We start from the raw sequence: 14,288 nt of genomic DNA on the forward strand, positions 1-14,288 counted from the left end.
GAAAATCGGATGATCGGACCTGATGTACATTTCTCTTTCTGTAGATTGTATACACAATACACACATCTTTAGATAATCTGGCCATGGCAGGTTAAAAAAAAAGTAACCCTGAATCATACTAGATTAGCGTAAATGCATGTTAATGCGTTCAAAACAAGAAAAGAAATTGTTTCCGGGTATTAATCTCTTGAATCACGGCGCTGAATATTGACGCAAAAATATTTCCGGCATCACGCGCCCTTCCCCGTTGTTACCTCCATGAAAAATGGAGGTATTGTTTTTGGCGTGTCTGTCTGTATGTCTGTCTGTCTGTCTGTCTGTCTGTGTGTCTGTGTGTCTGTCTGTCTGTGTTTCCGCAACTTTGTAGGCGGCATAACTTCATAACGCCTTTATGGATTGTGATGATATTTGGTATGCTGATAAGTCTTAGGAAGACAAAGGTCAAGGTCAAATATGGGCCTCCTGGCGGATGACCTTGGTACTGCAGCAGAACTTCCGGCTTTTGTATCTTTTGTTCTGAACAAGCTATGGTCTTGACTTTTTGGTGACAGATAGCTTATCTTGTCAGGAATAAGTGGCGTAAGTTTGGTCCCCCTAGCAGCTTGTTCTGGAACTGCAGGTTAGTTTCTGGTAAAAACTTTCAAAGCCAATAAGTCTAGATTGGAACAACGTATTTTCATCATTTTTGGTGTGTAGGTACTTAAAAGACAGTTGTACATGATTAAATGCAAATTATGCAAATGCGGACTTAATTTGCATAATTAATGAGGAAATTCTATAATTACAGTGTTTCATATAATGGTACTGCTATACATGTAATCTATTTAATCTGTGGCAGGCGGAACATCAACAGATACCAATTATGCAAATGATGACCTAATTTGCATGATTAATGTGAAAATTCTGTAAATTCTTATTGGTGAATGATGGGAATTTCATACCTTGTAACGTGTAAGTTACTTAAAGGTTTGCATCGCTATGCATGTATTATGTTAATGTAGAGGTTATTTGCATAATTTATGAGGACAAAGTAAGCCCGTATTTCATGGAGGTATGAGATCTCTGAACTCTTGTTGTATTTGCAGATAGACGTATTCAAATGAAAAGTAAGGAGAAAAAACGATTCGTGTAAAGCAAAGATAAAAGTCAGGTAAAGTTGGCCTGGTAAACAGACCGTCGTGACTCCACGATCTTGTCGGCGCAAAGAGTTTGCCCGGCCGCTAAGCCTCCCGTTAAGCGCACGCTAGGCATTTTAATTAGGGAGCTGTTGTAATTAGAAAAGCAGGGTAAAGAATATCGTGTCAACGGAAATGCCTTTGCAAAAAATATGGAGCTGAATCACTCAAAAGCCAAATTTGGCTCATAAAAATGGTTTCCATACCAGGCAGGGATGACTATGATTACCTTGGCCAGCTCAATTTTCACACCAAATTCTTATACGATGAATGTTACAGGTCAGAGGCGATCTACCATCATATTCTGTCTATAATAGCCTGCCTTATGTCCCCGTCGAAATGTTGACAGGATGTTGGCTTCCAGCCATTTTGAACATTAACGATAGAATTGTGATACCAGAGTAAAGTTTTTGCCCTATGGGGATTTCTATAGTAAAGGTCCCCAAGGTGACTCACTTCGACGCGGTGAAATATAGTAGAGAAACACGACCAACAAATATGTTGAAATTTATGTTATAACAAAAAAAAAGCTAAAAACAAGAAAAGGTTATTTTTTACCGTTTTGACGACCTCTTTTATATGAACACCTGTGGAGGTCAACGGGACTACAGCGGCTCACTCTGGAACGTATTTGCCGTAATTCGACGCAGTTATACACGAACAGGAAAATCTTCCAAATTCCAAACCATAATGTCAAAAAGTGGAAACATTTTTATACCACAGAGTGAAGTTTACTTCTGGCTACCTCTCACAAGTCATAATAGTCAAGATTCAAGAAATTAAACCTGCACTATTTTGTACAACGGCACCATAGGGGTCGCCCATAAATATAGTAACATAGGGGTCGTCCATAAATACCGTGTCCTGCGACCTTGTCAGATAGGAGTGGTGGTGCGCGGTGTATCCTGGGATGTACCAATAACATGGTGACATCTTTAGTCAAAGGTTACGTTGCCCATGGCAACTGATCTCTGTGGGAATTTGTATTGAAGAACCATTAAAGTAGTGTCAGAAACTTTCGCCGTGATTAAAAAAAGGATGTTGTTAATGAACCGCGTGTAATAAAACATTGCATTTTGAACATAATACTTTAAAGTACTGTCCTTAACCTTGCCCTTCTGGCATTCCTAGCGCAATATTTTTCAATAATTTCATGTCTTGATTAAATCATATACCCCTAGATTTTTTGCCCTGCAGTGGCATAGTTACTTCCTCATTCTTGCGTTTCGCTGCGGTGTGATGCGTTGCACGAGAAATACCCCCAAATCGTACCTATACAGGGTGCTAGATAGATGGTACTGTATGTGCAGAACAACAATTGTTGTGCTCTGCAGGACAAGGTTAACAACGAAAGGAGACATGGCCATAATCTGTTCAGAATGATATATAACTAAATCGGCTGTTGGGAAGGGTTCTGTATATGTTACAGTCATTACCGTCGCCAAGAAGGTTATGTTTGTGCACACGATTTCTGATCAAACTTACTGAACAGATCGAAAAAGATAATGAACAATCAGCCGACTATGTCTATAATGGCCTGTTTTATGTTTCCGTCCACAGGTTGACAGGTTCTTGGCAGTCCGCCATTTTGAAACTTGATCATCGGATCGGTGACGGTGACGGTGCGCGGTGTATCCTGGGATATCTGGATATACCAACAATACAGCGGCCTCATTGACCAAAGGTAACCTTGCCTGTAACAATGGATTGCTGTGGACAATAATCGAGCGGTAAACGTCACATTTTCACTGTGAAGTCAGATACTGGGCAGCGCGCCTACTGTAAAAAAGAGCTAGGGCGAATGTATATGGTCAATGGATTATAACATACTACATATACTATCCAACAAAGCATATCGCATACACATGTATATAGAAGATAACAAACGCAGGATGCGTTTCTTTTTCAATATGGCAGTAATATTTTACGACATATTCGAGCTATTTTTTTCGGTAATGCTTTTTTGTTTTACATTTTTTTTGTAACCGTTAAACATTCTAAGATAACCAATGTTTAGATTTGTTGTTTTTAAAGAAAAACACAAACTATTTATTCTCAATTCTTTATTACTTTCGTGCTGTTCCTTTTAAAGTGAATGAAGTTATCTAAAAGTGCTAAATTATAGTAAATTCTGTTTTAAACACTTTTTAACACGAAATTTACAACTACGAACAAACCAAGGAAATAATGTGTAACTCCATTCATTTATTAACAGTGTGTAACTATATGTTGCATTTGGGTGTTCAAGGAGCATGTATCTCAAGGGCGACACTTGTCTACACTATTGCAAAATTATAAGAAGAGTAAAAAGATACTTTTTGGTCATTTAAATGGATTATGCAATAGATCTGTTTTTATGACCCTGGCATTTGAGGTTGGCTCGATATTCCTTTCATAAATTTACTACATGTAATGCCGTTCAAAAGTCTGAAATAATCCATTTCTACATTACTGCCTCAACGTGATTTCGTCAACTACAAAAGTTTCTTAAATATCTAAGGATGAAAAATAATGCGATTTTAAATTAGAATGAGGGCGAGGAAATACTTTTCCAAGGTGACTAGCCTGATGAATACTAGTACATTGGATCAAGGACAGCATTTATGGAAACCTCTACTAGTCTTTGTTAACGGCTGTCGCCATTTCTGATATATCATAACTAAACATAAGTCTAAAAAGCAACTCGTATCTTGGTAGAAAATCCCATACTAAACAATTCCAGTTCAGATGTAGTCTTTCCACGAAAATACGGACGTGATTACAGGCATGGTATTTTCCGTTGTGTCGGTAGGTGTCGCTTTAGCCTTACTTAGGGACAAGTCCAGTGGCACCTCCTGGTGCAACACTGGTGGCGATAACGCCATCGGTACCCACACCGAACAGAAACCGACGTTATACGTTGGTCCGACAGTGGCAGTTCCTCCATTCGATTGTCGATCGAAGGCAGGCGACAGTTCTTCTGACCATTCCATGTTATTATGACTGGTGGCGGCAGTCTCTGTTGGAGTATGTTCTGGTACAGGGCAGTTGTCGCTGTTGCCACTTCCGAGGAAAACCCGCCGCCTCTTCTTTAGGGGGTTTGTTGTGGGTTTGTCAGCCAGTGGTGATACGGGTGGAGACTTCCGCTTGCCGTATGTCCGTAGTTCCTGTGGCGGTGTGAGCAGCCCATCGCCCTGGTGCCTTTCGTCTGTCTTCACGTGGACAGAGTTACAGTTCTCGCCACCATCTTTGACCTGAGACACGAAATCACCAATCCCCGAAGAGAGCTTTGGTGGGTGCTCTGTCAGTCCCGACATGGCGGTCTCGCGAGATTTTGGGGTGTTGGTCTCACGAGATTTGGTGATGTGTACGTGCCCCATCATCACGTGGTGGTAGAGGTCCATAGGGTTGGGGTCCGAGTAGTCGCACAGGAAACAACAGTGGTCGAAAACACGCCTGTCGTAGTGTTTCACCATCCGACAAACTTTGCATGACCTTGAGCAGGTGTACGTCCCTTTGTCAACAAAGGACTTGTCACCGCTGTGGCCCATATCAGGATGGATGTGCCGCCTAGCGATGTGTTGGTGAAGTGCAGGTTTGCTGGCTGCTGAGACACCGCAAACAGGACAGTGCCTGGTGCCGAGGTGCGACTGGAGGTGATACGACAGCACTGCGGGACCAGTCCGCGTCACAAAGGTACAAAATCGGCAGGAATAGGCCGCTCCTATGGTACGCCTGGAACAGATGATAATTCAAGTTAGGTCTGACTGGGTTGACATTCAAGTAACCTAATGAATTTACGTATGAAATTACTCCATGATCTTCTCAAACAACCAGCATGCACATAATAATAACACTGCAAGAGGCAGTCAACCATTGAAATAATGATGTTCTATACAGGTTAGTTGAAATACACACGTCTTAGCCTCTTGTACCGACTTCTAGAGGGGTAGGAGTTGTTTCTATGAACGGCTAAAGCTGTGTTTATTTTCGAAGCGATGCAGCTCTACCACCAACAAAAACAAGTGTCACGACTTTCCCCTAAAAAACAAAGTTCAAGTCTCCCGTAAACGTAAGAAATAAGGGCTTTCCTACTAGAGACTTCCAAACACACAAAGCAGACCTCAAAACGCAAAGACATGTACAATGTGACCAATCTTTGTAGCAGATTAGGAATCACCCTAGTTATTATTTTGCACTTTCGGTATTTATAAATTACTACACAACGATTCCTTTAGAAATTCAGTACATGGACAAAGTTAACAATGCACCCTATTAATTTAATCTAATTTACTACCGTAACGCTACGTCAAGGTGACAAGGAGATAGAAGCTCCTTGGCTACATCTCCTGCATGTCGGTTTGTTTTGGTTTGAAATTGCAGGCGGCGGAGTCTACTGAACAGTTAGTAGCATACTGTAGTTTGTCATACTGTACATTGTTTTTAGAATCAGAGGTGGCTAGGCAGTCAGGGGAGGGGGGAATTCTCTCGTGAACGAGGATTCTAAAGCTCTAGCGATCTTGCCCCCAGGGGGGGGGGGTGTTAATCGCTACAAGTATCACACCGGTGCACTACAAGTATCACACCGGTGCACTGTGCATAAACATGCAAGTAAGACCCACCCCCAATGTCCAGACAAGGGCCACTAGACAGTCACACCCTGCTGCCTACAGAGTGCCCCAGTGCCCCAAAGTAGGACCTCCGACAGACAGAACTCCTTCTTCCCGCGGACAATTCCTGACTGGAACACTCTGGACGCAGACATTGCCCTCTCCTCCCCTCTGGAGGAGTTTAGGGGCAAGCTGTGAAATCTGACCTCTTCGGCATGCACCCACCACCATAGGAAGCAGAATCTTCAAACCGCTGAAGGCGGCTTCCTCAACAGAAAGAAGAAGAAGAAGATCGCTAGCGATCTCGCCTCGGGTGGGGTGGGATGTGGGTGAGGATGTGGGTGGGGGTGAGGATGTGGGTGGGATGTGGGTGAGGATGTGGGTGAGGATGTGGGTGGGGGGAGGGGGAAATCACTAACGAGGACCAAATCGCTAAATTATGATTTCCCCCGGGGGTGGGGATCGCTGTGACACCGGCAGTACAATCTTATTTACCCAAACCTCTTTTTGTTTATCCACCCTATATATTTATGTCCAGCAATAATAAACAGATCCACATCACATAAAGTATAAATTTTACGTACCTTCTTCTAGGCTTATACGGCCGATTCACCACCAGTTGATTGTGATCCTTGCTCATTTTTTTCGCAGAAATCCACACGCAACGGGACACAAGCGCAGTCAGGAGACAGGACTCGGAATGGCGGCTCTAGAAAAAGTGTCCAGGTTTATACTCGCCGGTACGCGGGTCTTTTAAATAACAATAGCGTGCCGACAGACAGACAAGGCATAGTCCATTGTTCGCTGGGGGTTCGGGAATCTATGCATAACAATGACACTGGAACAAAGTTACCCGTGTCAGTGTAGTAGCACAATACTTGTTTACATATAAATAGTAAACATTCTTATCACACCTCAATTTAGTTTTATATTTTTTAAAATGTTTCATATTCTTAAGAATTGAAAGTAGCCTTGGCATTGTTTGTTCCCAAGAGGTACAGAACTCTTATTAGCATGGTCGTTACTTGGATCTGCAAATTTAGACGAACGGGCCAGGGTGAGTTGATTGTGTCAATAGCATCAATTTCAGGTCGTTTAAAAAGGTTTGCCACCGTACCTTACAAAGATACCGAATGCGATGATGATTTGTGAATTGAACAGAAATATTGGAAATATTACTCTAATTCCGTAGAATACAATTTTATCATATTTTTGTGAAATAATGTCTTAAGCCACAGAAAAAGAACATGATAAAAAACAAAAATATAGACAATATTCCTTTTTTTCATATCTCACATACCATGTTCTGTGTTTTAATTTTTTCTACTTCATGATTTCCTTTAGAATTCATAATGAAGTTAGCTTTATTTAATTTTTGTCAATTTTTTTCCTCGCTCCCTTGTCAGATCAAAAAGTTTTTTTAACATATATACATATACATGTAAATGACATTGCCTAGGGCCTTTGAAAAACAATGGCACGACGACAGACAATGCATAGTCCATTGTCTGTCGTCTCGAAAAACGGGAGTCTATACATGACAATGGCGAAACATCATAAAAAATAAAGAAAAGTTTGGCAAAAAAAATTTCCTTCATTTTATAAAAACTACGTGGTTGCAGAGGTTGAAGAAATTACTAAACACACAGATTATGGTATGAGGAAAAAATAATACACCATCCTTTCTCATTTCTTCACATTTATTCTTTCCTGTGTTGATTTTGGCACTAGTGATTACATTAATATCGATTTCCAATCCGTTTTTCGCAACATACGACATATATTCGCTCATTTTGTACGATGTACAGTGTTTACAGTATAGCCAAAACGTTTTTAAACGAACGAAAAATTCACATCTTTATGATCAAATCAACACGGCCTTGCTGCTCTTTATGTAGCTACCGCGTATTGCTTTTTGAATTGGATAAAAAAAAACACCCCGTTATGCATGACTCCGTAATATGTGAAGTAATCCAACCGGAAAAGTCACATTGCGTTCAGATTGAATTCGTAATACTATAAATAATACCAATATTGAATACTTCAACCAAATCTCGTCTACAATTTCAAAAGAACAAAAAAAAATTGCTTCCATACCTGTGTGCACATGTATATGTTTTCTACCGTGCTACATGTACCGTCGCGACGTTACCTTTTTAAGTTATTAATATTCGACCATCTCCTTCAGCAAAGTCACTAGCAGAAGTCAAATGACCAATACTTTGTTTTTGAAATGCTTATAAGTGTAGAACATATCACTTTTAAGTTGCTCAATTTTTTTTCAGAAGCAAATGAAAACAACAACAACAACAAAGAAACCTATATTTAACACAAAGATTTATACATATGATTTAGGTAACTAAGATTAACTCCGTGAGTATTCTCTTTGCTCGATCGAAACAGACACAAACACACCAAAAAATACCTCAACTTTTTTAATGGAATCAATAATTACAAGGACAAAGAGGAAAGTACTAGCCTGGAATAAGGTCGTCTAAAGATATCAAGCAAAGGCTAGTTTGACTCTTTTACAGCTGCGATTAAACAGCACCCCCCCCCCCGGCAAAACGTATGAAGCATAAGAAGAAGAAGCCCGAGTTGCATATGAAAGGTAAAAATAGAATTGTTTGCAATTTTCTAGCATACTGTCAGGTGAGATTAGGCAAACGTGCAAACGCAATCTTTGCAAATTTTATATAATTGTGCAAAATAGAGTCATGCTTAACTTAATTCCATACGACAATATACTTTTTCTGGTAATTTTGTTGCCATTAGTTTCCAGATTTTTTAACTGTTAGCATTACATTATTTAAGTCCATTAATATTTTTTTAAGACTTTGCAGTTTCAAACATGTATATCACAATGAACTGCAGTACGCCTGAGTAAACATATCAAACAAACGATCAAATAGACTTATTAGAATATTATAGAAGTTCACCAAAGCAATCAGAAGTACTAAAATACTTTAACGTAAACTTAATTTAACTTTAATGAAGTCAAAAGAAAAAAAAATATGCTTCTGAGATGATAATATAAAGAACAACACAACAATAACACACACAGGTACCCATCTACATTGCCAACTCAACCAACTTAAAAAAAAACTTGAAACACACATACACACACAATCGAATTGAAACAATTATAGTGATAGGTACGTCAAGAACACTAACTTTTCAATAAAAATAATACAGATAATCCTTGTTTTTTTATATTAGACTAAGCAGATATAGACTCATGCAAATATTATTTCAATTCCTTCCCTTTGCTTAATCATGAAGTACTTTGCTTCAAAATGCCATGCCTGTTTTTAGAGTGGTGCAATAGGCTTGTAGTTTTGCAGACGCCGTTGGTCTTTTAGAAGTCGGCCTTGGGAAAGCTAAGAAACCTTTTGGTTTTTACGTTATGAAAAGTGGGCATTGTTTGGAGCGCGTGTCTCTGTGAGCGTTTTCTCGGAGAAAAGCGATAGTTGAAACTCTTGATCTCTTTTGGCAGGTTGAGACTTTGGGTTTTTCTGTTCATCATCGTCTTTATCAACAGCTGCATTGACACTGTATTTCCTGAAAAAAATGAAAACAAAAACTAGAATAGTAAAACACCGTACATTATTCATAGAGAGATGTGATATTACATCTGCTGTAACGCATACAAACACTAAGATGGTGTTATACCCAGGGAAAATGCTCCGGTTATCCGAACAAACCTAAAAAAAGCTACGACCCTAGCCATTTTAGGGGGTCGACCACCGACGAGAAAAAAAAAAATTATTATTACTGACATTATAGTAGTGCGTACCAGACCACTTAACTAATAAGAACCGAATTCGAAAAGTCAAAAGAGCAAAATATTAGTGTACTGATGCATTTCAGTGTTGTATTAACTTTGTATTTGTTGGATGACTTTGGGTGAACTGTCTATATGAAAATTGCATACCTTCCCACTTACAATATTTTTTCTTGACCGTAATAGGTTTCAAAGAATTTGACAAAAATAACCGCTCTCGTTAAATACTCTAGCCGTCCTCGGATATTATCACTTTGCACTAAAAATTGCAGTGCTCACTATGACATGTTTTAACGTTTTCTAATGAAACCAATAAAGAAACTAATCGTTGTCTTACCAGTACGTAAGATTAAGTTTTTGACAAAGTTTTTGTTGTCAAAAACTTTGCTTGGACAAGAGTTCGAAGAACTACGATTCTACGAACCAAAGATATTGCTGAGTTTCTGATCTTAACCCCGAATTGGTTGCAACATTTTTACTGTAGATATTTAAGCGGAGGAATGAACATTAGATCCCAAGACAGGGATATAATTGTTTTTAAACATTAAAAGTAGCATATTTTGCCTTAAAACATTGACATGCTTACCTTTTAGTTTTGCACATGAATGCTCCAATGCCAGTGCCAGTAGCAATTATCAGGATAAGGATCACAACAACAATAGCAATCGTCATGGTGTCCGCAGAGTCATCTAGGTGGTAAACATATATAAGGTAGTATAGAGTCAAAATGTTATAGGAGACTTAATCATACAGGAAATGATAACCATAAGATGTTGGGACCTTGCTTCATGTTCATAGTTTTTATTGTAAATAGCTAATGGTACTCCTAGATCCTGATACCTCTGAAGTGTGGCTAACGTCAACTTATAATATTATTTTTATAAAGTATGATCTTAAGGAATTAAGCTAATGTGATGCTGGTCATTAATATGATCAGCGCATTTTTTTTTTCATTTGTCCAAATATTAAGTCATTAAGCACGTGGTATGCTATCAGGACTATCGATTCAAATAAATGATTTGAATAATTCGTTACACGATAAATTTTAAAGTGGCTGATAAAGTTACAGAATTATTGCCAAATAACAGCCAAATCTTATTAGGGTGTTTGTAAGAACTACATCACATCTACAACAAAATGACATCTCCGTGTATGATTACATGTACCTTTGACTTCCTCCGTATCACCAAAGTCGTCAGGAACCAACGATGATGTAGTTGACGTGACGGATGCAGTGTAAACTGGACCATTTGTCATCCAGGCAGTGGAAGCTTCTTCGGTCGGTGACATTGGTCCAACTGTAAGAATCAAGGACTGACATTCAATCTTTATTTAGTGTGCACAGAGCATCTGGTGACTTTCTACTTGGACAATTTTAGCCACATGCGTTAGAAATCACATTAATCCATGGAACAAAACTGGACTTGAAACAGTTTGCTATCATATACACGTCACAAGTCTACAAGTTTGCTATCATATACACGTCTACAAGTTATCATCTACTACGGCCTATCTTGTATTGATGCTCAAAACAGTAGTGCCAGGATACTACATTGGTAAAAAGAAATCTATGGAATTAAGTAATGTATTTGAACGTGTAATAAAAGACATCGCATTTAATGACGGCTCCGAGTGCCTAGATGCACGCCCCAGCAATTTGTAATGGCTAACACTAAACATGTGCTTTTTGTCTTTTGATAAATCATCATTCTAGCTTCAAACGATCTTAGCAGTCTTGTTAATTTATTACGTGACTATTTTTATTTCTTTGTTTTAGTAGTAAGGAAAATGATTTTTGATATAAAGTGTTTAAATTTTAACTGTATTATTCAATTTAAACTTTAAGACATGTATTGTCAATTTGATGAGAAGGTGTGTTACGCACATTTACGATCCTGACTAGGGGCATGGTTGGGCGTTTTGCGGGAACGAAAAGTATGGTGTACATGAAAATACAACGTACTGATAAAGATAATTATGAACAAAATTTGTAAATATTTTAGTAAATTACGACTTGTCCACTTACATTCGGTCAAATATTCTGACCAGGCTCTGACCAGGTTTTAAGCATAATTACCTATCGTCACGTAGCAGTCGGAGTTATTGTTAGACCCTACTCCCACTGTTGTAAAACCTTCCGGGCAGAAGATACAGGACATCTGTCCTTCAAGCTCTTGGAATGACCCTTTAGGACACCTGACGCACATCTTGTTTTGGTAGTAGGTGCCAGATGCACAATATACTGAAAAGGTAAGTAAAACGGTTATTAATATATTACAGACAGGGCATAATGCATTAGATGTATGACATCAAAATATGTATACTGTAGCGTTTTTTATGTTATTTTTTCGATATTTAGCTTTTACTAAAAGTTTTAGCCAAAACCTTTAAAAACCATTATTCAAACATAGCCTTTGTCTCTAATGCAGAAAAATGATGTATGTTGGTATAATTTTGAAGATCTAAACATGCTATGTTAAGTGTAATGAAAAAAGGCCATTTGGTTCCTATAATGTAGCCTGTACGTACCAGGCACCTCGTATCGCTGAAAAAATTGTAGAAATCGGCCGAAATAAATTGATTGTATACCAGAGAAGATCCCGGGCCATAGAAGATCCAATTCGCGACCCACGGATGGCCCGGAATCTTCTCTGGTATACTATCCCTTTATTTCAGGCAATTTCTACTATTTTTCCAGCGATCCGCGGTGCCTGGTAAAGGCTACTTATAATGATCTTGAAAAAAATTCATACCTACCACAGACCATCCTTTGCGCTATCATCCCTGGTTGGCAATCCGCAATGAGTCTAGGCTGACTTCCGTTAGCGTCGACAGCAAAGCTCTGATCACCAATTACGACGGAGAAGTCATTGGAACTCGATTTGTTTTTGATTTCCTCGGCTGCGAAAGCGAGGTTTGTGACAGTCTCGGATAGCCTACGTATTGCATCATGCCCTAAATTGAATGGAAGGCAACGATTAATCATGACAATATTAGCCTTAGTCTTATCGTCTTATCGACAAAACCCTCTCCGGGGCATAATGTCCAAGTGAGGTCGACGTGCACGGCAAAGTACGACCGGTGGTGGTGGTGCTCAAAACAATCTGAAAATCTAAGCCATCTGTACAATGTGAAAAAAATGAAAGAAAGGTGCTGGCCGTCTTTTTACCGATGAAGATCTCTCAAACGTACCAAAGTGACAATGAAGAGAAGACGCCATACATTATATTAAATTACAAAACAAAACAAAACGTTTGTTCTTTTAAGATAGAGTAAATGATTTAGAAAACACATCGAGTTACTGCTGTACCATAACCGAGTTAGCTAGCGATACTCATTACTAAACTATAAATACTCTATAGTATTAGCGCCTGCTGTCAAGAACTTCTATAAATAGATAATGAATTTGTAAGACAAAAAAAAATACCTTCAGTGGTTACATTTCCATTTACATCGAGTGCTTCAATGTTAAAAGATCCGCTGACCCCTCCACAAAGTACAAGGACAAGAGATGCTGGCGAAGTGTTCTTCCCAAATTCACCGCAATGATGAACCTGGTATGCAAAAGACATACAACATTATAACAATGTTTAACATACTATATCTTTTAATCCACGCACAAACACACACACACACACACGCGCGCGCGCGCGCACACACACACACACGTGCAGACAGACCGACCAGAGATACACGAACATACACACAAAGATATACACAGATGCACCCACGAAAACACGCACAGATAGACAGAGAGAGAGAGAAACTTACACACAGAGACACACACAAACACACACACGTACACAGGGAGGGAGAGACACACACAGACAGACCAAGAGAGATGTAATAGATAATCGCCAATATACTAAACAATGTATTTAATATCATAATACCTGCACTGTTGCATTGCAAGTATTTCTCAAGACACAGGCTACATCCCGGACATTCTGTGATCCTATGTTTTGGATGGACTCCACGATATGACGACTTTCCTCATCAGATGTGCAGTACAGATCCAGATATTCCATCTCGTATTCAAGGCAATACGTCTTAGGGATTCGTCCATCTATTTCAGATCAGAAGTAAGTAGTTATTCTTCATATTACACTCAAGCATACAACCGCAAAACTAGCTCAACTATTTGTATAAGTATAGAAGAAGAAATTGTCAAGAAAATTTGCAACAATAGAAGGAACAATGATTCTCATGATGAACTAAATACAAATTTAACGCACACCCATTCCTAAGTTGTAATATTCTTTTGGACAATTAAAGGTACACCTAATTTTTTCGCTGGGTTACATTGCGGTAAAAAAAGTTCATCAAATACTTACGGGCACACGACGGAAGTGTGGCATTAGGGTTGTTTTCGGTTTGGTGATTCCATTTATATTGTGATTCTGGCCCGCAGGTATACAGTGGTAACGGTGTTTCAGAAAATTCCAACCCAGGACTACAGTCAATTTGACAATATTTCTTATCTTCTGTGTCATTCCGGTAACAGTCCATGATGACACCGTATGGTGGTTTTAACTCCAGGCAAGCTAAGGGGAAAAGTGGGTTTAAAGTGATAATGAAAACATTAACCTACTTTAAATATATTTAGCATTTAAGGAATGTATTGTACAGTTATAGAAATATTCTAGATAAAGTTGAATTTTACAAAGCAATATATTTGAACAGTAGAACTTTTATCAATAGTAGCATCTGTACAACCGAATCTACAGATACATATAATAA

General features: G+C 38.9%; 3 protein-coding genes across 3 annotated transcripts in view; all 3 read right to left on the reverse strand.

Moving 5' to 3' along the window:
- Positions 1 to 3,219: 3,219 nt before the first annotated feature.
- LOC109464186 lies at positions 3,220 to 6,472 on the reverse strand. Its single transcript, XM_019761120.1, has 2 exons — positions 6,349 to 6,472; positions 3,220 to 4,889 (listed from the first exon to the last, which is right to left on the reverse strand). The coding sequence occupies exons 1-2, from the start codon at positions 6,402 to 6,404 to the stop codon at positions 3,899 to 3,901; spliced, it is 1,047 nt and encodes a 348-aa protein (XP_019616679.1). The 5' UTR covers positions 6,405 to 6,472; the 3' UTR covers positions 3,220 to 3,898.
- Positions 6,473 to 8,579: 2,107 nt separating this feature from the next.
- LOC109464165 lies at positions 8,580 to 10,831 on the reverse strand. Its single transcript, XM_019761102.1, has 3 exons — positions 10,715 to 10,831; positions 10,135 to 10,237; positions 8,580 to 9,325 (listed from the first exon to the last, which is right to left on the reverse strand). The coding sequence occupies exons 1-3, from the start codon at positions 10,803 to 10,805 to the stop codon at positions 9,169 to 9,171; spliced, it is 351 nt and encodes a 116-aa protein (XP_019616661.1). The 5' UTR covers positions 10,806 to 10,831; the 3' UTR covers positions 8,580 to 9,168.
- A 780-nt stretch (positions 10,832 to 11,611) lies between these two features.
- The window catches only part of LOC109464136 (sushi, von Willebrand factor type A, EGF and pentraxin domain-containing protein 1-like), a gene marked incomplete at its 5' end in the record, with an annotated part of 14,053 nt that continues 11,376 nt past the window's right edge, over positions 11,612 to 14,288 (reverse strand). Inside the window, 5 exons of the mRNA XM_019761074.1 lie at positions 11,612 to 11,790; positions 12,306 to 12,503; positions 12,976 to 13,102; positions 13,442 to 13,614; positions 13,883 to 14,092. Coding sequence (XP_019616633.1) covers positions 11,612 to 11,790; positions 12,306 to 12,503; positions 12,976 to 13,102; positions 13,442 to 13,614; positions 13,883 to 14,092 — 887 coding nt within the window. The remainder of the gene's footprint in view (positions 11,791 to 12,305; positions 12,504 to 12,975; positions 13,103 to 13,441; positions 13,615 to 13,882; positions 14,093 to 14,288) is intronic.

Source organism: Branchiostoma belcheri, unplaced genomic scaffold, assembly GCF_001625305.1.
Source record: "Branchiostoma belcheri isolate BF01 breed outbred unplaced genomic scaffold, Haploidv18h27 scaffold133, whole genome shotgun sequence".
Lineage (NCBI taxonomy): Eukaryota > Metazoa > Chordata > Leptocardii > Amphioxiformes > Branchiostomatidae > Branchiostoma > Branchiostoma belcheri.

Coding starts and splice junctions, on each gene's coding strand:
- LOC109464165 (XM_019761102.1), bottom strand. CDS start 10,805: ATGACAAATGGTCCAGTTTACACTGCATCCGTCACGTCAACTACATCA. Junction 10,238..10,714: donor TGATACGGAGGAAGTCAAAG/GTACATGTAATC, acceptor TTTACCACCTAG/ATGACTCTGCGGACACCATG. Junction 9,326..10,134: donor TTCATGTGCAAAACTAAAAG/GTAAGCATGTCA, acceptor CATTTTTTTCAG/GAAATACAGTGTCAATGCAG.
- LOC109464186 (XM_019761120.1), bottom strand. CDS start 6,404: ATGAGCAAGGATCACAATCAACTGGTGGTGAATCGGCCGTATAAGCCT. Junction 4,890..6,348: donor CCGTATAAGCCTAGAAGAAG/GTACGTAAAATT, acceptor CATCTGTTCCAG/GCGTACCATAGGAGCGGCCT.